Source organism: Oncorhynchus mykiss, chromosome 8, assembly GCF_057628025.1.
Source record: "Oncorhynchus mykiss isolate SJ-2025 chromosome 8, ASM5762802v1, whole genome shotgun sequence".
NCBI classification, from domain to species: Eukaryota; Metazoa; Chordata; class Actinopteri; order Salmoniformes; family Salmonidae; genus Oncorhynchus; species Oncorhynchus mykiss.
This window is the reverse complement of record NC_143029.1, coordinates 19,232,584-19,256,384: the sequence shown is the minus strand read 5'-3', so window position 1 is coordinate 19,256,384 and position 23,801 is coordinate 19,232,584. Positions and strand designations below refer to the sequence as shown.

At 40.9% G+C, this 23,801-nt stretch overlaps 2 protein-coding genes across 2 annotated transcripts in view; both read left to right on the top strand.

Annotated features, from left to right (window-relative positions):
* The first annotated feature begins 203 nt into the window (after window positions 1–203).
* On the top strand, window positions 204–11,216 carry LOC110529527 (ribosome production factor 2 homolog). Its single transcript, XM_021611777.3, has 10 exons — window positions 204–337; window positions 550–682; window positions 786–823; window positions 6,509–6,548; window positions 6,899–6,980; window positions 7,093–7,169; window positions 9,323–9,422; window positions 10,176–10,278; window positions 10,415–10,559; window positions 10,764–11,216. The coding sequence occupies exons 1-10, from the start codon at window positions 315–317 to the stop codon at window positions 10,947–10,949; spliced, it is 927 nt and encodes a 308-aa protein (XP_021467452.1). The 5' UTR covers window positions 204–314; the 3' UTR covers window positions 10,950–11,216.
* Window positions 11,217–11,696: 480 nt separating this feature from the next.
* The window catches only part of LOC110529198 (monocarboxylate transporter 10), an 85,248-nt gene continuing 73,143 nt past the window's right edge, over window positions 11,697–23,801 (top strand). The window contains exon 1 of the mRNA XM_036984921.2: window positions 11,697–14,317. Coding sequence (XP_036840816.1) covers window positions 13,966–14,317 — 352 coding nt within the window. The 5' untranslated portion in view covers window positions 11,697–13,965. The remainder of the gene's footprint in view (window positions 14,318–23,801) is intronic.

Sequence of the window (23,801 nt, the reverse complement as noted above, 5' to 3'; positions counted from 1 at the left end):
AATGTGATATTTTGTAAAGATACACAAGTTAACATATACTTGAAAATGAATTGTTCTGGAAAAAATGGTAAACCACAAACGTTTGGGGTTGATGTTGGGTTCTAGGGTTTGAGTTATGGAGGTGGTTTATAGCTCTTTACCGCCATCAAGTGGCCAAATAAGAGTACATCGTGTGTGTATATACTGTACACAACAACGGATGTGACGTACATGTAACTGCGACATTTTCCGGTGTTGTGAATTCACGTGGAGTATTTTAAAGCAAGCGACATCAAGCACACGATTTGTAATTGCACACGAGTGAAGTCACCAAAATGAAACAAAAGGAAGGAGTAATGTACGTTGTGGTATTTTATTATTGTATAGTTAACGTCAGTTGCTAGCCATGTAGTTAACTACCTAGCTAGTAGCTACTGTAGTCTTCTAAACCGTGTTAGTTTGAGATCTTCCATCAAACGAAATATACCATGTCAAAGCATCTGTTGTTTTACTCAAGTGTCACGGTGTCTATAGCTGAAATGTTTTCCTGTTGAATGACTGTTTCCTCAGAAAACCTAAGACGAAGAGGGCTAAGCGCTTTCTTGATAACAGAGCTCCCAAGCTTACAGAGAACGTCAAGAATGTCATGATCATGAAAGGAGGCAACACCAGTATGACAGTCACTCAGGCACTGAAAGACATTGTACGTTTTCTGACGGTCGACCCTCCCCTACCAGAATATTAAATATTGGTCAAGTTTTGAGTGCCAGATAGCTAGATAACTCTGAATACATTTTTTTATCCAGTATGCCCTGAAGAAACCAAGTGCTGTATTGTACAAAAAGTAAGTGAATGATTTTTAAAGTACCAGTGAAGCCGTTTTTATCTCTCTCTCAAATCAGTTCTAGGTAACAAATAACTACCTTACTGTGATTGTTTGAAATGCAAAGGGTAAAAAAGAAACAAATAGCTTCTTAGTAAAGGACTCTTAAGCTAGGACTATCTGTGAGTGGGAAATCTGAAAATAAGTTGTTAATGGAAGAGGTTTGGAGCTCTGTTGTTGGTCTTAACTAATTTACCGCCTGGTGACGTTATGGAGCTAGATACCTGCCCATATGTTGAAGGTACGTGTCTTTAGGATCATAAGAAGATCCATACGCAAATTGTTAAGATCGTAAGAAAAGCCATGTGTGAAACATGAACGTAAACGTAACATTTAATTTGTCAACAAACATCATGTTATGATTACAGTCTAACATTATAGGTATTATAAATAGGTATCCTGCACGTTTTCAAGTTGTCTATTAGTCATTTGAGTTTACTTCACATTTTAGGTAGCTAATGTATTGGATTTGTCTAGATGGCACTATATTATGCCTACGTCTAGCGGATTGAAACATCAGTGTTGGATCTCCACAGCATGGACAAAAACTACATTTAATTTGTATGAACATAAGATTAAACAACAGACATAAACGGAACAAGTTCCACAGATGTGACTAACAGAAATTGAATAATGTATCCCTGAACAAAGGGGAGGGTCAAAAGTAACAGTCAGTATCTGGTGTGGCCACCAGCTGCATTAAGTACTGCAGTGCATCTCCTCCTCATGGACTGCATTTTCAGTCCAGCCTCTCTCAGCCTATTGCGGACAGTCTGAGCACTGATGTGGGATTGTGCGTTCCTGGTGTAACTCGGGAAGTTGTTGCCATCCTGTACCTGTCCTGTACCTGTACCTGGACATTGCAATTTATTACCTTGGCCACATCTGCAGTCCTCATGCCTCCTTGCAGCATGCCTAAGACGCGTTCATGCAGATGAGCAGGGACCCTGGGCATCTTTCTTTTGGTGTTTTTCAGAGGCAGTAGAAGGCGTCTTTAGTGTCCTAAGTTTTCATTACTGGGACCTTAATTGCCTACCGTCTGTAAGCTGTTAGTGTCTTAATGACAATTCCACAGGTGCATGTTCATTAATTGTTTATGGTTCATTGAACAAGCATGGGAAACCGTGTTTAAACCCTTTACAATGAAGATCTGTGAAGTTATTTGGATTTTCACGAATTATCTTTGAAAGACAGGGTCCTGAAAAGGGGACGTTTCTTTTTTTGCTGAGCTTATCTCTGGGTGATGTGGACATCCTCAAAATATGACTAATTCAATATTGCACCATCCCATTCTCTGGGCTCTGTCGGTAATCATAACCAGTAGCATATACCAGGAATAATAAATCATAACCAGTAGTATCTTCCAAGAATAATAGATGCTTGGTGAATCTATAAATGATGTATGACCACAGGAGGTTTTGCCACTCTGCAATATTTTTTTATATTCATATATAAATATATTCAAATCTTGCCAAAGCATATCCTGTAGGAGGGTTTAATATGAATTGAAGTAATTTGATATGATTTATATAAATCGTTTCATGAAGATATAGACTATGAAATGAACACGGGAGAGGTAGGCTTAGTGTAGCATTAGTTTATTCCCACACTTTACAATAGCACTTGTCTTAGGTAGTCTCCGTGTAGGCTTTTCCCTCCATCACGACACTGCTGCCCAATTGAAGAGCTTGTGCAGCACCACAGCAGCATGCGCCTTCGGAAAAGCACCCCTCCGCCTCAGAAGATGCCCTTCTGGAGGCATGGAGTCATAGGCCTAGATTAGGATAAAATTACTATTTACCTACTAGCCAAATAAAGTGCAGAGCATGCGTGATGCGTGCAACTCGTCAATCCAACATATTTGAACATTTAATTAAGATCCCTCGTTCAGTCAGTATGTCATCCATTCTGTCATTTTTCTGAGTTGCAATAGGAACTAAATCAACGAGAATATAAGTCTTATCCATTTGTTTATTGAAATCCATATGTATTCAAAATGATCTACATTCTCAAGTTCTTTAGCCTATCACTTTAATAATTCAATGTTTAATTTAAGCCTATCCAAATAAAAAATAGGCCTTCAATTTGTAGGCATTGCAATTTAGGCTATCAACTCTTTGTATTTTATAATTGTTTTTATTATAGGGCTCCCCTAAAAAAGAATCACATGCAGTGACTAGGGAAAACAGATCTGGCAGTAAGAATAGATAGTCTAAACCATTTGAGACCCCTTGGCTATTTCGCTCAGGACATGTTATAGCCAAGACTTAATACATATTGTTTTGTTAAATTTATTGATATGGATATAGCCTTTGCGTGATGGGGTTATGCAATGAAAATGCTGTTATTCTGGCTACAGTGGTAGTGATTGCGTGGCCGTAGCAAGTTTACTAGCTAGCAGCAAGCAAGGGATAAGAATGTTGCCACTGAGCATGGCAACAGAACATAAAGAACGAACAACTGGGTTGGGTCTCTAGCAACCAGAATTTTCTTATTAATATGATATCAACGAAAAATAAGATTCTACCGGTAAATGTGTTCTTTCATATTGTTTTCTTTGGCAACTGTGGTACACTACATGACCAAAGGTATGTGGACACCTGCTCGTCGAACATCTCATTCCAAAATCATGGGAATTTAATATGGAGTTGGTCCCCCCCTTTTCTGCTATAACAGCCTCTGATCTTCTGGAAAGGCTTTCCACTAGATGCTGGAACATTGTTCCAGGGACATGCTTCCATTCAGCCACGAGCATTAGTAAGTTCGGGAACTGATGTTGGGCAACTAGGCCTGGTTCGCAGTTGGTGATCCAGTTCATCCCGATAGGGTTGAGGTCGAGGCTCTGTGCAGGACAGTTACGTTTTTCCACCGATCTTGAGTACTGCATCAGATGACCTGGCCTCCACAATCACCCGACCTCAACCCAATTGAGATGGTTTGGGAGGAGTTGGACCACTGAGTGAAGGAAAAGCAGCCAACAAGTGCTCAGCATATGTGGGAACTCCTTCAGACAGTTGGAAAAAGCATTCCTCATGAAGCTGGTTGAGAGAATGAAGAATGCCAAGCCAGTGCAAAGCTGTCATCAAGCAAAGGGTGGCTACTTTGAAGAATCTAAAATATAATTTGACATGTTTACCACCTTTTTGGTTACTACATGATTCCATATGTGTTATTTCATAGTGTTGATGTTTTCCATTATTCTACAATGTAGAAAATTGTACAAATATAGAAAAACCCTTGAATGTGTAGGTGTGTCCAAACTTTTGACTGTATATGTATTAGAGGTCGACCGACTATGATTTTTTTTGATGCCGATACTGATTTATTGGAGGACCAAAAAAAGCAGATACCGATTAATCGGCTGATTTTAAAAATAAAACGTTTTATTTGTAATAATGACAATTACAACAATACTGAATGAACACTTATTTTAACTTAATATAATACATCAATAAAATCAATTTAGCCTCAAATAAATAATGAAACATGTTCAATTTGGTTTAAATAATGCAAAAACAAAGTGTTAGAGAAGAAAGTAAAAGTGCAATATGTGCCATGTAAGAAAGCTAACGTTTCAGTTCCTTGCTCAGAACATGAGAACATATGAAAGCTGGTGGTTCCTTTTAACATGAGTCTTCAATATTCCCAGGTAAGAAGTTTTAGGTTGTAGTTATTATAGGAATTATAGGACTATTTCTCTTTATACCATTTGTATAACATATACCTTTGACTATCGGATGTTATTATAGGCACTTTAGTATTGCCAGTGTAACAGTATAGCTTCCGTCCCTTTCCTCACCCCTACCTGGGCTTGAACCAGGAACACATCAACAACAGCCACCCTCGAAGCAGCGTTACCCATTGCTCCACAAAAGCCGCAGCCCTTGCAGAGCAAGGGGAATAACTACTCCAAGTCTCAGAGGGAATGACGTTTGAAACGCTATTAGTGCGCATCCCGCTAACTAGCTAGCCATTTCACATCGGTTACACCAGCCACATCTTGGGAGTTGATGGGCTTGAAGTCATAAACAGCGCAATGCTTGAAGCACAGCAAAGAGGTGCTGGCAAAACGCACAAAAGTGCTGTTTGAATGAATGCTTACGAGCCTGCTGGTGCCTACCATCTCTCAGACTGCTCTATCAAATCATTAACTTAATTATAACATAACACACAGAAATATGAGCCTTAGGTCATTAATATGGTCGAATCCGGAAACTATCATCTCGAAAACAAAACGTTTATTCTTTCAGTGAAATACGGAACCTTTCTGTATTTTATCTAACAGGTGGCATCCATAAGTCTAAATATTCCTGTTACATTGCATAACCTTCAATGTTATGTCATAATTACGTAAAATTCTGGCAAATTAGGCGGCCCAAACTGTTGCATATACCCTGACTCTGCGTGCAATGAACGCAAGAGAAGTGACACAATTTCACCTGGTTAATATTGCCTGCTAACCTGGATTTCTTTTAGCTAAATATGCAGGTTTAAAAATGTATACTTCTGTGTATTGATTTTAAGAAAGGAATTGATGTTTATGGTTAGGTACACATTGGAGCAAGGACAGTCCTTTTTCGCGCATATGCACCGCATCGATTATATGCAACGCAGGACACGCTAGATAAACTAGTAATATCATCAACCATGTGTAGTTAACTAGTGATTGATTGTTTTTTATAAGATAAGTTTAATGCTAGCTAGCAACGTACCTTGGCTTACTGTATTCGCGTAACAGGCATGCTCCCCGTGGAGTGCAATGAGGCAGGTGGTTAGAGCGTTGGACTAGTTAATTGTAAGGTTGCAAGATTGAATCGCCGAGCTGAGAAGGTAAAAATCTGTCGCCCCGGGGCCTCCTGGGTGGCGCAGTGGTTAAGGGCGCTGTACTGCAGCGCCAGCTGTGCCACCAGAGACTGGGTTCGTGCCCAGGCTCTGTCGTAACCGGCCGCGACCAGGAGGTCCATGGGGCGACGTACAATTGGCCTAGCGTTGTCCGGAATAGGGAGGGTTTGGCCGGTAGGGATATCCTTGTCTCATCGCGCACCAGCGACTCATGTGGCGGGCCGGGCGCAGTGCACGCTAACCAATGTTGCCAGGTGCACGGCGTTTCCTCCGACACATTGGTGCGGCTGGCTTCCGGGTTGGTGGGTGCCCTGAACAAGGCAGTTAACCACCGTTCTTAGACCGTCATTGAAAATAAGAATGTGTTCTTAACTGACTTGCCTAGTTAAATAAAGATTAAATAAAGGTGTAAAAAAAACTTGGCCAAATCGGTGTCCAAAAGTACCGAATTCCGATTGTTATGAAAACTTGAAATCGTCCCTAATTTAATCGGCCATTCAACCTCTAATATGTATGTATATCTATATCACAGGAAAATCATGTTTTTGACTGCACTGGGCCTTTTCTCAAGTAGGATAACTGTTATTATTTTAACCTATCCAGTATTGTGGTAGTTCTGAAATTATTGTATTTAGTCTTCATGTTTTATTTTCCCCCTGTAAACATTGGATATTTATAGGAACTTTGGTATAAAGGACTGACTACACTGAAATAATAACAAAACATAAATAGTCCATCTATTGTTGGTACTTGAGAAATGTGTGTTTTTTATCCTGCATGTAAACTAAATGTCTTTCCTTCCAGGAAAAATATAACCAGGCCATTTGAAGATTCTTCATCATTGGTCAGTTAACTTGAGATATTACATGTCTTCATAACCCTCTAAAAACGGTTTTGTTTAACCTGAGAATTCTAATTGTTTTTGATTCCTCTAGTTCCTAAATATACAGTATAGTGAGTGTTTCAATGTAGTAGTCCTGGTTCATGGGACATTGTTGTTGTAGCCCTAGCACAACACTGGAATTATTGTGGAATCGGGCGTGTAGTGCTAGGGAAAACACAAACATTTGTTCCTCTTTGGGTCCGCAGGACCAGGATAAAAAACACTGCAGTAGTGTACTAGTTAGCATCACATTCAAATACAATGTATTCATTGCACTGCCATTTCCGATCACTAATATTTTCTGTCTACAGGAATTCTTCTCGAAGAAAACGGATAGCTCGCTGTTTTTGTTTGGCTCGCACAACAAGAAAAGGCCAAACAATCTGATATTTGGTAAGCATTTTTGTATTCTATCAGTGGGAGACTAGACAAGAGATGTCTAGTAATTTTCACAGCAGATAAGGGTTTGACCTTGTTTTTCTCCTTTCCTTTTTGCTGATTACAGGTCGTCTGTTTGATTTCCACGTGCTGGATATGATTGAGCTGGGCATTGAGAAGTATAACTCCTTGAGTGCGATCAAGGTGATGATTCTGCAGTTCCTATAGTCATTTGTAGCTGCGTTGTTTCACATTGCTGCATGATACCACTTATGTGAGTTCTGGATTTGTCAATAAGATAAAAAATTATAATAATTTAAGCAGTGCCTTCAGCACCACCTGATGTTCTGTACGTTCTTAATCTCTACTAATCTTAGTTCTTTAAGTGTCGTCACCAAATGTTTGTACGCTCACACTGCTACAAAAAGCCAAACGAATACACCTCCTTGGTCTTTCAGTGGTCTGAATGAACAACTACAAATGAACTATTTCCTCTTAATCAATCAATCAAATGTATTTATAAAGCCCTTCTTACATCCGCTGATGTCACAAAGTGCTGTACAGAAACCCAGCCTAAAACCCCAAACAGCAAGCAATGCAGGTGTAGCAGCACGGTGGCTAGAAAAAACTCCCTAGAAAGGCCAGAACCTAGGGAGAGACCTAGAGAGGGACTAGGCTATGAGGGGTGGCCAGTCCTCTACTGGCTGTGCCAGGTGGAGATTATAACAGAACATGGCCAAGATGTTCATAGATGACCAGCAGGGTCAAATAATAATAATCACAGTGGTTGTAGAGGGTGCAACAGGTCAGCACCTCAGGAGTAAATGTCAGTTGGTTTCCTCATAGCCGATCATTAAGAGTATCTCTACCGCTCCTGCTGTTTCTAGAGAATTGAAAACAGCAGGTCTGGGACGGGTAGCACGTCCGGTGAACAGGTCAGGGTTCCATAGCCGCAGGCAGAACAGTTGGAGCTGGAGCAGCAGCACGACCAGGTGGACTGGGGACAGCAAGGAGTCATAAGACCAGGTGGTCCTGAGGCATGGTCCTAAAGCTCAGGTCCTCAGAGAGAAAGAAAGAGAGCGCATACTTAAATTCACACAGGACACCGGATAAGACAGGAGAAATACTCCAGATATAAGACTGACCCTAGCCCCCCGACACAAACTATTGCAGCATAAATACTGGAGGCTGAGACAGGAGGGGTCGGGAGACACTGTGGCCCCGTCCAACGATACCCCCGGACAGGGCCAAACAGGCAGGATATAACCCCACCCACTTTGCCAAAGCACACCACTAGAGGGATATCTTCAACCACCAGCTTACCGTCCTGAGACAAGGCTGAGTATAGCCCACGAAGATCTCCCCCACGGCACAACCCAAGGGGGGACGCCAACCCGGACAGGAAGATCACGTCAGTGACTCAACCCACTCAAGTAACGCACCCCTCCTAGGGATGGCATGGAAGAGCACCAGTAAGCCAGTGACTCAGCCCCTGTAATAGGGTTAGAGGCAGAGAATCCCAGTGGAAAGAGGAGACCCGGCCAGGCAGAGACAGCAAGGGCGGTTCGTTGCTCCAGTGCCTTTCTGTTCACCTTCACACTCCTGGGCAAGACTACACTCAATCATATGACCTACTGAAGAGATGAGTCTTCAGTAAAGACTTAAAGGTTGAGACCGAGTCTGCGTCTCTCACATGGATAGGCAAACCATTCCATAAAAATGGAGCTCTATAGGAGAAAGCCCTGCCTCCAGCTGTTTGCTTAGAAATTCTAGGGACAATAACGAAGCCTGCGTCTTGTGACCGTAGCGTACGTGTAGGTATGTACGGCAGGACCAAATCGGAAAAATAGATGGGTGCACGCCCATGTAATTATTTGTAGGTTAGCAGTAAAACCTTGAAATCAGCCCTTGCCTTAACAGGAAGCCAGTGTAGAGAGGCTAGCACTGGAGTAATATGATCAAATTTTGGGGTTCTAGTGAAGATTCTAGCAGCCGTGTTTAGCACTAACTGAAGTTTATTTATTGCTTTATCCAGGTAGCCGGAAAGTAGAGCATTGCAGTAGTCTAACCTAGAAGTAACAAAAGCATGGATTAATTTTTTGACAAAGTTTCTGATTATTGCAATGTTACGTAGATGGAAAAAAGCTGTCCTTGGAACAGTCTTAATATGTTTGTCAAAAGAGAGATCTTAACACCATTTTAGCCATACTGTTTCCCTGTTCTTTGAGTTTTTTTCATTTTTGTTTTACTGATAACATGCCAATACACTCTGGACTGCAAACAAGTGAAGTTGGTGTTACCTGTTATATCATAATCGTCCTCCTGTAATTTTATGTTCTGTTTCCAATGCATTGCAGAACAGCAAATGTCCTGAGGGGACCAAACCGATGCTGGTGTTTGCAGGGGAGGCTTTTGACCATGATGATGACCACAAACGCCTAAAGAGCCTTCTTACAGGTACAGTTTAGTCTAAGCTAAACATTTGAATTTGGTGTTAATCGGATGTCGTGAGGTTAATTTTAGTCCTACCCCTTCAGTTAGAAAAAAATTCCTCTAACTTTACTGAACAAAAATATAAATGCAACATGCAACAATTTCAAAGATTTTACTGAGTTACAGTTCATAGAAGGAAATCAGTCAATTGAAATAAATTCATTATCCCCTCTAAATTCTATAAAAAATATTTAGGCAGGTTTATGGTAGAGAAATTAACATTAAATTCTCTGGCAACAGCTCTGTTGGACATTCCTGCAGTCAGCATGCCAATTGCACGCTCCCTAAAATGTATATCTGTGGCATTGTGTTGTGTGACAAAACTGCACATTTTAGTGGCCTTTTTGATATGTCACACCCGTCAGATGGATGGAATATCTCAGCAAAGGAGAAATGCTCACTAACAGGAATGTAAAAAAAAAAAATTAAAGAGAAATAAGCTTTTTGTGTGTATGGAACATTTCTGCAATCTTTTATTTCAGCTCATGAAACATGGGACCAACGCTTTATTTATTTATTTAACCAGGTAAGCTAGTTGAGAACAAGTTCTCATTTACAACTGCGACCTGGCTGTTAACATGTCAACATAACATGTTGCGTTAATATTTTTGTTCAGCATAGAATTTTTTTGGGGGAAACATACCTTCACAATCCGTAGTATTTCTGTAGGTTGTAATAATATTGCATTTCATTTTTTGTTATTGTCTTGTCGTACAGACTTCTTCAGGGGTCCCGTTGTGCCTTCAGTGCGTCTAGCTGGTCTGGAGCATGTCCTGCACTTCACTGCTCTGGAGGGGAAAATCTACATGCGCAGCTACAGGTATGTCTGCCTACTAGCAGCTAGACCATCTACCAATGTCACCTATTATTCATGACAGATTAAGGCTGAATTACATATGATCTGCATCTTTCACCCCTGAAATGATCACTAGTCAAAACTCTTTGGGGTTCTCCAGATCTCTGTTGAAGAAGTCTGGATGTCGTACACCAAGGATTGAGCTGGAGGAGATTGGGCCGTCTTTTGACTTTGTCTTGCGGAGAACACACCTGGCATCAGACGACCTCTACAAGACAGCTCACAGACAGCCCAAGGCTCTGAAGGTATGAAACAACTAGTTGCAGTCATCTTTTTCAATCTCTTTCAAGAGTCATATGTTGAATGTCACAAGGTTTATTCTTTTTGAAAGTATCTTAATTGAACAATTGTATTGTGTGCCATTGGCCACATTTAGAAGTATCTATGTAGTAAAATTAAACATCAAGGCAATCAGTCCTCATGTTCTTTGTCAATTCTATTCTTTACAGCCCAAGAAGAAGAAGAACATATCCCATGATACCTTTGGTACCAAGTTTGGCAGGTTGCACATGCAGAAGCAGGATCTGGCCAAGCTCCAGACACGTAAGATGAAGGGTCTGAGGAAGAGGAGGGGCCCGGCAGCCGCTGCGGAGGGAGAGACGTCCTTGAAAACAGCCAAAGTAGAAGTGGAGTGAAGTCTTCCCAGGCTTTAAAGGACATTTCACGTCACACTAACTGTGGATGTTGACCGATGTCTTCAGAATTATCATTAATTATGAAAGAATTACCCCCCCATACATGTTTACCTTCTGCAGGTATGTTTGTCAATGTCTCTTGTTAATGACATGAAAATCATCTTCATTATGTTGCTCATTTAGCTTAATCTGGAAATGCTTTGTGTGAAAGGCAAGCCTGTCAGATAGATGTATGTGCATAAGAAAATAAAAAAATGCGTAGTTTAATAAGGTGTCATTGTTCTAAAATAAAACTCTAATATTTTCTGTATTTTAATCTCTACTATGCACTGCGGAAGCATTGTCTCAATGATTACATTTATTTTGTACATCTGTCTCGTGATGTTCTTTTCAGAGGTTTTACAATTGATTTGTCACATGCGCAGTGAAATGCCTTTCTTGCAAGCTCTTTCCCAACAATGCAGTAATAAATATTGATAGTACTATAAAAGTAGAAGAATAACACAAGTAAGCTATATCAGTTCTATTACCATATTTACCATGTGCAGAGATACTGTAGGGGTAGATATGGGCATCTGGATATATGATTGTGTGTGTTTAGTCAGTATGAAAGTGTCTGCATGTTGTGTGAGTGTGTAGCATGTGCATATGTAACAGTATAACTTTAGACCGCCCCCTCGCCCACACCCGGGCGCGAACCAGGGACCCTCTGCACACATCAACAACAGTCACCCACGAAGCATCGTGAGCAAGGGGCAAGGGATCCTACTACTTCAAGGTCTCAGAGCAAGTGACGTCACCGATTGAAACGCTACCTAGCGCGCGCTGCTAACTAAGCTAGCCGTTTCACATCCGTTACACATAGTCAGTGCAAAAATAGAAGAGTCGATGCAGATTGTCTAGCCATTTTGTTAGCTATTTAGCAGTTTTATGGCTTGGGCATATATTCTGTTCAGGAATATATATAATATATAATAATTGCCTGTTGGTGTCAGACTTGATTCTCTGGTACCGCTTGCCATGCGGAAGCAGAGAGAAGAGTCTATGGCTTGTGTGGCTGGAGTCTTTTACCTTCCTTACACACCACCTGATAGCGGGGTCCTGGATGGCAGGAAGCTCGGCCTCAGTCATGTGTAGCGCCATGCGATCAATGGCGGTGCTGTTGCCATACCAAGCAGTGATGCAGCCAGTCAAGATGCTCTCAATGGTGCAGCTGTAGAACCTTTTTAAATGTAATTATTTGTTTTACCCCGTTTTTCTCCCCAATTTCGTGGTATCCAATTGTTTAGTAGCTACTATCTTGTCTCATCGCTACAACTCCCGTACGGGCTCGGGAGAGACGAAGGTTGAAAGTCATGCATCCTCCGATACACAACTCAACCAAGCCGCACTGCTTCTTAACACAGCATCCAGCCGCACCAATGTGTCGGAGGAAACACCCTGCACCTGGCAACCTTGGTTAGCGCGCACTGCGCCCGGTTTGACACAGGAGTCGCTGGTGCGCTATGAGACAAGGATATCCCTACTGGCCAAACACTTCCTAATCCGGGCGACGCTAGGCCAATTGTGCGTCGCCCCACGGACCTCCTGGTTGCGGCGCGAACCCATTGTCTCTGGTGGCACAGCTTGCGCTGCAGTACAGCGCCCTTAACCACTGCGACAGATTTTTACCTTGTCAACTCGGCGATTCAATCTTGCAATTTTACAATTAACTAATCCAACGCTCTAACCACCTGCCTCATTGCACTCCACGAGGAGCCTGCCTGTTACGCGAATGAATAAACATAAGGTTTAAAACAGCCTTCCTATAGGCTGTTTTATCATCCCTGGTGATCAGGCCTACCACTATCGTGTCATCAGCAAACCTGAGTCGTGCGTGGCCACGCAGTCGTGGGTGAACGGGGAATACAGGAAAGTACAAAGCATGCCCCGTATAGAGAGAGGGTCAGCGTGGCCGAGGTGATGTTGCCTACCCTCACTACCTGGGGTCTGACCATCAGGAGGTCCAGGAAACAGTTGCAGAACGAGTCCTAGGGTTCTTCACTCTGCTGCCACAAAACCCTTAGGTATATACACTTACCTTCATATGAACAAATCACAATTGTAATCTGGGCTCACCACGTTAGATAAATTGGTATATATCAGTCAGCCTTCAGGTATAAAAAGGTTGCTGGCAGATATGAAATCAGAAGTATTGTTATCAAATCGCTGGATGTTTCTGTGGATAGTCTACTTTGTACACAAGAGGTAGCTGTTTGACATTATTCATTTGAAAACTCTGGGCTCTGGTGTTATACTGAAATCAATAGCAAAAAATGTCAAATTAAGTCTTATTTAAATGAAGTCATATTTAAAAGTTATAGATTTAGTTTTTAACAATATACAGGCTTATCACGCAGATAATTTAGAAAACGTTGACACCTTCCACGTTGTTCATTATTTTCCATAGAACGTTGATTATCCCTTACTCATTACAGCACAAATTACAGACTCCTATGTTTACTCTTTCCTTGCAAGAGGAACCTCTGGATAAGAGAGAAAAATAAATGTGTTCTGGATCTTATCTATCTTGAAAAAAAAAATGCTTCACTTTTTCAAACACTACAGTAATTATTCAATGTTCTTTACGTCATACTTGAAAAGTACGGTAAATCCAATCAGCGACAAAAACCCGGCGTAATGTACGCACGTCCCGCCCCTCTGGGGTATCTATTTATACAATATTTCTACACTGGTGTTTGACACACACTAAAGACAGTGCGGGCTGTTGATAGAACAGATCATTACGGCTACTGCTTCTGAATTAATGCAACTTTTCGATAACAATTCGATGAAAGAAAATGCAAAGTCTTCATATTTGTAGATAGACATTTTGCGGCATACCATTATCTGAAACTCTTCAGTTAAGTTTGACTGCAGCTTGAGAGTACATCATTTAGACTAGTTAGCGGCATAGTCACATTATTGCTGTCATCATATTTGACAGTGTTAAAAATCTGCATTGTCGTGCGAAGAAATGACAGAAGGTACCAACATGACGGACAATGACTATGAGACAACTAAAGAAATGGTTGCTGCGGAACCTGCGGAAGAGACACCAATTAAGTCATTTGAAAAGCGCCCGGACGAAGTTGAGGAGAATAATGAGAACGGGGGAAGCAATGGAACCATCCAAGAGCAGGTCCCCGTCACTGTGGAGGAGCCTGAGTTCGTGCACCCAGAAGGAGGATGGGGGTGGGTGGTTATGCTTGCTGCCATGTGGTGCAATGGAGCGGTGTTCGGAATCCAGAACGCCTTTGGGATCCTGTTCATGTCCCTTCTGAAAGAATTCGGCTCAGCAGATGATGCGGACCTCAGGTTCAAAACAGGTGAGAAAAGTCCGCATAACGCGAGTAACCTAGCTAAATACTGTATTAGCGAGTTAGCTTGCATCAGCATGCCTCATAAAATATCTGTATTACTTTCTGGCAGCATATCAATTTGTGACATTCATTTTCGTTCTTCCTTGTATGCTATAGTTGACTGGGACTAGTGAACGGCATACAAATCACACTAATGCAACAAAGTTTAGAGAATGTCATTAATTTACCATCAAACTAAGTTTCCGATCTAATCACCTTTCCAGCTAGCACGGTCTAGATTGCTAATGTTATCTGGTGTCAGTCAGCAATTCGAGCGTGCCACATGGCTAGACAGTGCTTGAGGTGGAGGAAATGTCTTTTTTCAAGTCGGTTCACAGAAATTTACAAATGACGCTATGCAAAACTGTTAAGGGTTCATACACATCTTATCAGATGTGGGTCTCTATTGGTGGGTCTCTATGTAGCCTACATGGAAAAAGTCAGCATTTATGTGGTGTTGACACTAGAAGGCTGCTGGTCTCTGATCCGATGTAGGCCTACTATCTCTTGCAGTTGTGCCCTTGATCAAGGCACTCAACCCCACACAAAGTAGAATAACTGCACTGTTAGGCTACTGTATAAAACGTATGTGGTCAACCCTCCATCTGGAGAGCTACTGGTGGTGCAGGCTTTTGATCCAACCATGCTTATCAAGGTTCTGTTGTGCAGATGACGTTTACACAAAAAGGGTTCTCTCTTGCTTCATAGATGGAACCTTTTTGATAGGGTAATTGGATCAGAACCCTAGAGGGTCTAATTCACTGAACTGAAATGGTTCCACATAGAATGGTGCCGTTTATGAATTATGGCTACTACTATTACAGTGCATTTGGAGATTATTCAGACCCCTTGACTTTTTCCACATTTTGTTACGTTAGCCTTATTCTAAAAATGTTTGTTTTTCTCTCATCAATCTACACACAATACCCCATAATGAAAAGGCAAAAACAGGTTTTTAGACATTTATTTAAAAATAAAAATAAATAAATATCATATTTAGACCCTTTACTCAGTACTTTGTTGAATAACATTTGGCAGCTATTACAGCCTCAAGTTTTCGGTATAACACTACAAGCTTGGCACACCTGTATTTGGAGAGTTTCTCCCATTCTTCTCTGCAGATCCTCTCAAGCTCCATCAGGTTGGATGGAGAGCGTCGCTGTACTGATATTTTCAGGTTGCTCCAGAGATGTTCGATCGGGTTCAAGTCCAGGCTCTGGCTGGGCCACTCAAGGACATTCAGAGACATGTCCCGAAGCCACTCCTGCGTTGTCTTGGATGTGTGCTTAGGGTCATTGTCCTGTTCGAAGGTGAACCTTTGCCTGAGGTTCTGAGCACTCTGGAGCAGGTTTTTATCAAGGATCTCTCTGTGCTTTGCTCCGTTCATCTTTCCCTCGATCCTGACTAGTCTCCCAGTCCCTGCTGCTGAAAAACATCCCCACAGCATGATGCTGCCACCACCATGCTTCACCGTAGGGATGGTGCCAGGCTTCTTCCAGATGTGACGCTTGGCATTGAGGCCAAATAGTTCAATCTTGGTTTCATCAGACCAGAGAATCTTGTTTCTCATGGTCTGAGAGTCCTTTAGGTGCCTTTTGGCAAACTCCAAGTGGGCTGTCATGTGCCTTTTACTGAGGAGTGGCTTCCGTCTAGCCACTTTACCATAAAGGCCTGATTGGTGGAGTACTGCAGAGATGGTTGTACTTCTGGAAGGTTCTCCCATCTCCACAGAGGAACTCTGGAGCTCTGTCAGAGTGACCATCGGGTACTTGGTCACCTCCCTGACCAAGGCCCTTCTCCCGCTATAGGAAAAGGCCAGCTCTAGGAAAAGTCTAGGTGGTTACAAATTTCTTCCATTTAAGAATGATGGAGGCCACTGTGTTCTTGGGGACCTTCAATGCTGCAGAAATGTTTTGGTACCCTTCCCCAGATCTGTGCTTCGACACAATCCTGTCTCGGAGCTCTACAGACAATTCCTTCCACCTCATGGTTGGTTTTTGCTCTAACATGCACTGTCAACTGTGGGACCTTTTGTATAGACCGGTATGTGCCTTTCCAAATCATGTCGCATCAATTGAATTTATCACAGGTGTACTCCAATCAACTTGTAAAAACATCTCAAGGATGATCAATGGAAATAGGATGCACTCAAGCTCAATTTCGAGTCTCATAGCAATGGGTCTGAATACTTATGTAAATAAGGTATGTTTTTTTTTTTTTGTGTGTGTTTTTGCTTTGTCATTAAAGAGTATTGTGTGTAGATTGAGAAACAATATTTAATCCATTTTAGAATAAGGCTGTAACGTAACAAAATATGGAAAAAGTCAAGGGGTCTGAATAGTTTCCAAATGCACTGTATGTAGCCTACTATAGGGGAAGGGGTTTATTTCCACTCCCACTGATTCTCTGGCCAGTCTCAATGTGCAATGTGTATTCTTTGGCAGCTGCTCTTGAAAAGAAGCCCATGAAAGATTATCTCAATACATTTGACTGTTCATGGATATACATTGCACTGCCATTTCATCCTCACAGTATTAGATAAGAAGAACCTCCTTTGTACAACACAGGCATAATATTTTGCGGGGTAGCCTTGAAACAGATGACCACAGCCCTGTCAGTTTCAAGGCCATTAAAAGGTTCAAACATTTCTGGAAAATGTTCAGACAGTGAGTGAGCATGCCCAGTGTGTGTTTTTCCTCTCCATGGCTAAAGGTTCACCTCAACCACATGGATAATGATCCCACGTTGTTCAACTGTCTTTAGCCACCTGTTGCTGATGTTATTTGGGTTTGAGAATTGGTTTCTGTTGACGTGTGATTTACATTTGGCCACGATAATGGGTGAGAAGTGAGTAGGCTATTTCCCACTCTTTGATTAGGTTACGTTTTAAGGAGACTCATTTTTGTAGCCTATAACCTTTTCAAACGGAAGGTCCTGCATCAAATATAGGATCAAAGCTGGGAAGATACACTGCTTGGCAGTGTTAATCATCGTAGATTTGATTACCAAACAATCAGGAATCACCTATTTCCTAAAATTGACATGGCTGTGATTCTTAGGAAGATTTGCAGATCTAGATGATCCAGATCTAGGTGAATCACTACATTGATATATGTATCAGATCTTGTTAACTGATAGCTACTAATCACTCGAAGTGATCACTCATTGGCCAAGTGATCACTCATTCCTTGATTTTCTTCAGTACAATTTCTTCTTCCTCAGTCTGAAATGAGTTGCCAGGATCGCATCAGCATGCTTCAAGTCCAGCTGTTGCCCTGCCTTCTACTTTCCCCAGTCGTAGTCCCTCTCCAGTTGTCAGAGGTCTCCTCTAGGGATATCCTGAGAGGAACATTATCCAGCTAGGCACACTGCCAGTAGCTAAAGGTCCCAGACAGAGGGGAGTTCATGAAGCCTTTGGCAACCCATATCATGTATATTTTACCTACAGTATACTGACGTATACTCATGTCACTGTTACACTACTAGATGTTATTGCGGGTGTAGTAAAATGCTTGTGTTCCTAGCTCCAACAGTGCAGTTATATCTAACAATTCACAAAAATAAAAAATCTAAAGTAAAAGAATGGAGTTAAGAGATATATTAGGATGACCAATGTCGGAGTGGCATTGACTAGAATACAGTAGAATAGAATACAGTATATACATATGAAATTAGTAAAGCAGTATGTAAACATTATTCAAGTGACAAGTGATTCCATGTCTATTTAAATAGGGCAGCAGCCTCTGGTGCAGGGTTGAGTAACCGGGTGGTAGCCGACTAGTGATCTTAAGCCTATCTGTAAAGCATGATACACCCGCACGCACCCTTGACCCCTTCCTATCCAGTCAGATTCTAAAGGTGTTGACTCTCCAGTCACCAGTTGGACAGTAACAGCACATTTCCTATTAGATGTAGTTTGTCTCAACAGTTGGACTAATGGTGTTATTCAACATTCATTTATGTCCTTTCCCTCCCAAACATAGATGTAGCCCATTGGCAGAGAGCAAAGGCTTTTCTTCCAGCTACAGCCTCAAGCTCTGAGCTTCCTGCAGTGAGGGTGAAGTAAAGCAGGTGTAGAGGGGGCTCAAAGGGGGGAGATTATTGTCTTGCACAAATGCTACCTGCCTCTGTTCTGCAGGAAGTCTTCTATAGTTATGTGTTTAAGTGTCTTTTGGTCGTGCAAGATGCGACAGTGGCGGTACAACACTGTATACAGACTGCAGAGCCCTCCGCCCACTGTAAGCCACAATAAATCGAGTTCCCCTGTGTTTTGGGCGGGAAATGGCTGTTAAACAAGCTGTAATTTATTGCATGTTTGTGTCTGTTACACAACATTGTTTCACATTCTTTATGTTTGCTGCTTTTCATTAAATTAATTGTGGCTGTTTTTAGTTATGACCTAAAATACAACTTCCTGCCCATATGAACAAATGTATCAGCCTACAGTTCGTGCCAAAATATTTAGAACTGGTTTAATGTCAATCTTCGTAACATGACTATAGAAATGGAAAGAAGAGGCCTCCCGGGTGGCGCAGTGGTCTAAGGCACTGCATCGCAGTGCTAGCTGTGCCACCAGAGACACTGGGTTCGAGCCCAGGCTCTGTCGCAGCCGGCCGCGACCGGGAGGTCCATGGGGCAACGTACAATTGGCCTAGCCTCGTCCGGGTTGGGGAGGGTTTGACCGGTAGTGATATCCTTGCCAGGTGCACAGTGTTTCCTCCAACACATTGGTGCAGCCCGCATACGGGTTGGATGCGCGCTGTGTTAAGAAGCAGTGCGGCTTAGTTGGGTTGTGTTTCCTTCGTCTCTCCAAGCCCGTACGGGAGTTGTAGCGATGAGACAAGATAGTAACTACTAACAATTGGATACCATGAAATTGGGGATAAAATTCAAAGAAAAAAAAATGGAAAGAAGTTGATTTTAGAGACAAAGTAACAATATGATTAAAGGATGATCAAAAATGTATGTTTCACCTAAAATAGACTATTAATCAAAGTCATAGGCCTTGTTGTTAGACACTAATGTGTCTCTTCTCACTGATGTCAATGAATAAATGGACGATCAAAACTCATAACTGTGCATGTAACCACCACGGTGAGAGTCAAGTTACATGAATTAATGTTATTTATAATAAGGGTTACATGGACAAAATTGGACCTCTGAAATGAAAATGGATACCTCTTATTTCTTGAATAGGAAGAAATAGACTCCAACACAAAGCCCTCTTGTCTAATTAAAAGTGAAGACACTTGAAACAAATTGTGCATACTCAAATTTACCTGCTTTCAGCACCATGAACTATAAATTTCTGATTGATTGTGCCCAGCTGCTGCTTCAAGTTTCGGCACCACAATGAAAGTTAATCAAATCTGGCTTATTGGTCAATAAATACATCATGGGCAAGATACATATTGTTTTTAACAAAAATGAATTATAGTACTAGCAAGCTATTGAAGTCGACCTCCGGTTCTCCTTCTCATCTTTGCATTCTCCTTCTCAAACTGAACAGCATAGTCCATGCTGGAGTATTAATTGCGGTGTGTAATGCAGCCTAGTTTTATTTACACAATCCCAGCAGCTTCTTTAGAAATGTAACTTTGTTCTGTGCTTCTCTGAGCATGCAATTCGTAGGCTATGGATCATTTCATTGAGACCACACAATGACTGTTGGCCGTCATTGTAAATAAAAAAAATGTTCTTAACTGACTTTCCTAGTTAAATAAAGGTTAACAAAAATATACTTGTTTTTTTTGCCTATGGGTGCGTGCACTTGATATCGTGTACCCAGCGGAGAATCCGCTGAATTGCAGAGCGCCACATTCAAATAATATTACTAAAAATATTTATATTTATGAAATCACAAGTGCAATATAGCAAAACACAGCTTAGCTCTTTGTTAAGCCACCTGTTGTGTCAGATTTTGAAAATATGCTTTACAGCAAAAGCAATCCAAGCGTTTGTAAGTTTATCGATCACTAGACAAAACATTATGAACACCTAGCATCAAAGTAGCTTGGTCATGAAAATCAGAAAAGCAATAAAATGAATCGCTTACCTTTGATGATCTTCGGAGGTTTTCACTCATGAGACTCCCAGTTACACAAATGTTCCTTTTGTTCCATAAAGATTGTTTTTATATCCAAAATACCTCAGTTTGTTTGGCGCGTTATGTTCAGAAATCCACAGGCTCGAGCGGTCACGACAACGCAGACAAATTCCAAATAGTATCCATAATGTCCACATAAACATGTCAAACGTTTTTTTCTAATATATAATTGATAATATATCAACCGGCGATGGAGAGACGATGGCTGCCCAAGCTCTGTTGCGCAAGCAAAACTCATGCAAACACCAGACGCGATGTTATCTTTCTTGCTCATTTTTCAAAATAAAAGCCTCAAACTATGTCTACAGACTTACACCTTGAGGAAGCGATAGGAAAAGGAATCTGGTTGATATCCCTTTAATGGAGTGAAGGCAGGCTATGGAACATGGCGCTTTCAAAATAGAAGCCACTTCCTGGTTTGATTTTCCTCAGGTTTTTGCCTGCAATATCAGTTCTGTTATACTCACAGACAATATTTTGGAAACTTTAGAGTGTTTTCTATCCTAATCTGTCAATTCTAGCATATGGGCCTGAGAAATAGGCCGTTTACTTTGGGAACGTTATTTTTCCAAACATAAAAATAGTGCCCCCTAGCTAAAATATATGTTTTAATTACACATTTTAGAATAAGGCGGTAACATAACAAAATTTGGAAAAAGTCAAGGGGTCTGAATACTTTCCGAATGCACTATATATAGTTGAAGTCAGAAGTTTACATACAGCTTAGCCAAATACATTTAAACTCAGTTTTTCACAATTCCTGACATTTAATCCTAGTTAAAATTCCCTGTCTTAGGTCAGTTAGGATCACCACTTTTATTTTAAGAATGTGAAATGTCAGAATAATAGTAGAGCATGATTTATTTCAGCTTTTATTACTTTCATCACATTCCCAGTGGGTCAGAAGTTTACATTAGAGGTCGACCGATTATGATTTTTCAACATCAATACCGATTATTGGAGGACCAAAAAAACCGATACCGATTAATCAGCCGATTTAAAAAATAAATACATTTTTTTTAAAAATTACAAAAAAGTGTTTTAACATTTGTAATAATGACAATTACAACAATACTGAATTAACACTTATTTTAACTTAATATAAAACAAACAATTTAGCCTCAAATAATGAAACATGTTAAATTTGGTTTAAATAATGCAAAAACAAAGTGTTGGAGAAGAAAGTAATATGTGCCATGTAAAAATATGTGCCATGTAAAAAAGCTAACATTCAAGTTCCTAGCTCAGAACATGAAGTATCATGTTAAAAGGAACCACCAACTTTCATATGTTCTCAATATTCAAAGGTAAGAGGTTTTAGGTTGTAGTTAATATAGTATTTATAGGATTATTTCTCTCTATACCATTTGTATTTCATTAACCTTTGACTATTGGATGTTGTTATAGGCACTATAGTATTGCCAGTGTAACAGTATAGCTTCCGTCCCCCTCCTCGCCCCTACCTGGACTCGAACCAGCAACACACCGACAATAGCCACACTCAAAGCATCGTTACCAATTGCTCCACAAAAACTGAATGAATGATTACGGGCCTGCTGCTGCTCAGTCAGACTGCTCTATCAAATCAGACTTAATTATAACATAATAACACACAGAAATATGAGCCTTTGGTCATTAATATGATCGAATCCGGAAACTATCATTTTGAAAACAAAACGTTTATTCTTTCAGTGAAATACGGAACCGTTCGGTATTTTATCTAACGGGTGGCATCCTTAAGTCTAAATGTTCTTGTTACATTGCACAACCTTCAATGTTATGTCATTAATTACGTAAAATTCTGGCAAATTAGTTCGCAATGAGCAAGGCAGCCCAAACTGTTGCATATACCCTGACTCTGCATCCAATGATCGCAAGAGAAATGACACAATTTCACCTGGTTAATATTGCCTGCTAAACTGGATTAGTAGTTATAACTAGTGAATATGATTGATTGTTTTTTATAAGATTAGTTTAATGCTAGCTAGCAATTTACCTTGGCTTCTACTGCATTTGCGTAAAAGGCAGGCTACTCGTGGAGTGCAATGGTTAGAGCGTTGGACTAGTTAACTGTGCGGTTGCAAGGATGGATCCCCTGAGCTGACAAGGTGAAAATCTGTCGTTCTGCCCCTGAACAAGGCAGTTAACCCACAGTTCCTAGGCAGTCATTGAAAATAAGAATGTGTTCTTAACTGACAATAAAAAGGTATTAACTTTTTAAAAATTTTTATTTTATTTTTAATAATCGGAAATCGGCGCCCAAAAATACTGATTTCCGATTTGTTATGAAAACTTGAAATCAGGCCCTAATTAATCGGCCATTCCGATTAATCGGTCGACCTCTAGTTTATATACACTCAATTAGTATTTGGTAGCATTGCATTTTTGAATGGTTTAACTTGGGTCAAATGTTTCGGGTAGCCTTCCACAAGCTTCCCACAATAATTTGGGTGAATTTTGTCACATTCCTCCTGACAGAGCTGGTGTAACTGAGTCAGGTTTGCAAGGCCTCCTTGCTCACACATGCTTTTTCAGTTCTGCTCACAAATTTTCTATAGGATTGAGGTCAGGGCTTTGGAAGTATGCATGGGGTCATTGTCCATTTGGAAGACCCATTTGCGACCAAGCTTTAACTTCCTGACTGATTTCTTGAGATTTTGCTTCAATATATCTACATAGTTTTCCTGTCTCATGATGCCATCTATTTTGTGAAGTGCACCAGTCCCTCCTGCAGCAAAGCACCCCCACAACATGATGGTTCATGTGTCCTTCGGCTTGCAAGCCTCCCCTTTTTCCACCAAACATAATGATGGTCATTATGGCCAAACAGTTCTATTTTTGTTTCATCAGACCAGAGGACATTTCTCCAAAAAGTACAGTCTTCGTCCCCATGTGCAGTTGCAAACCGTAGTCTGGCTTTTTTAACTTCTTAGGGATCAAATCTCTTTTAGCGGGATCGATTTGACAACATCCGGTGAAATGGCAGAGCTCCAAATTTAAATTACTATAAATATTAAACTTTCATGAAATCACACATGCAATACACCAAATGAAAGCTACTCTTGTTGTTAATCCAGCCAATGTGTCAGATTTCAAAAAGGCTTGACGGCGAAAGCAAACTATGCTATTATCTGAGGATAGCACCCCATCAATCAAACAAACACAGACAATCATAATTCAACCCACCAGGCGTGGCACGAAACTCAGAAATAACGATATAATTCATGCCTTACCTTTGATAAGCTTCTTCTGTTGGCACTCCAATATGTCCCATAAACATCACACATGGTCCTTTTGTTTGATTAATTCCGTTGTTATATATCCAAAATGTCAATTTAGTTGTCG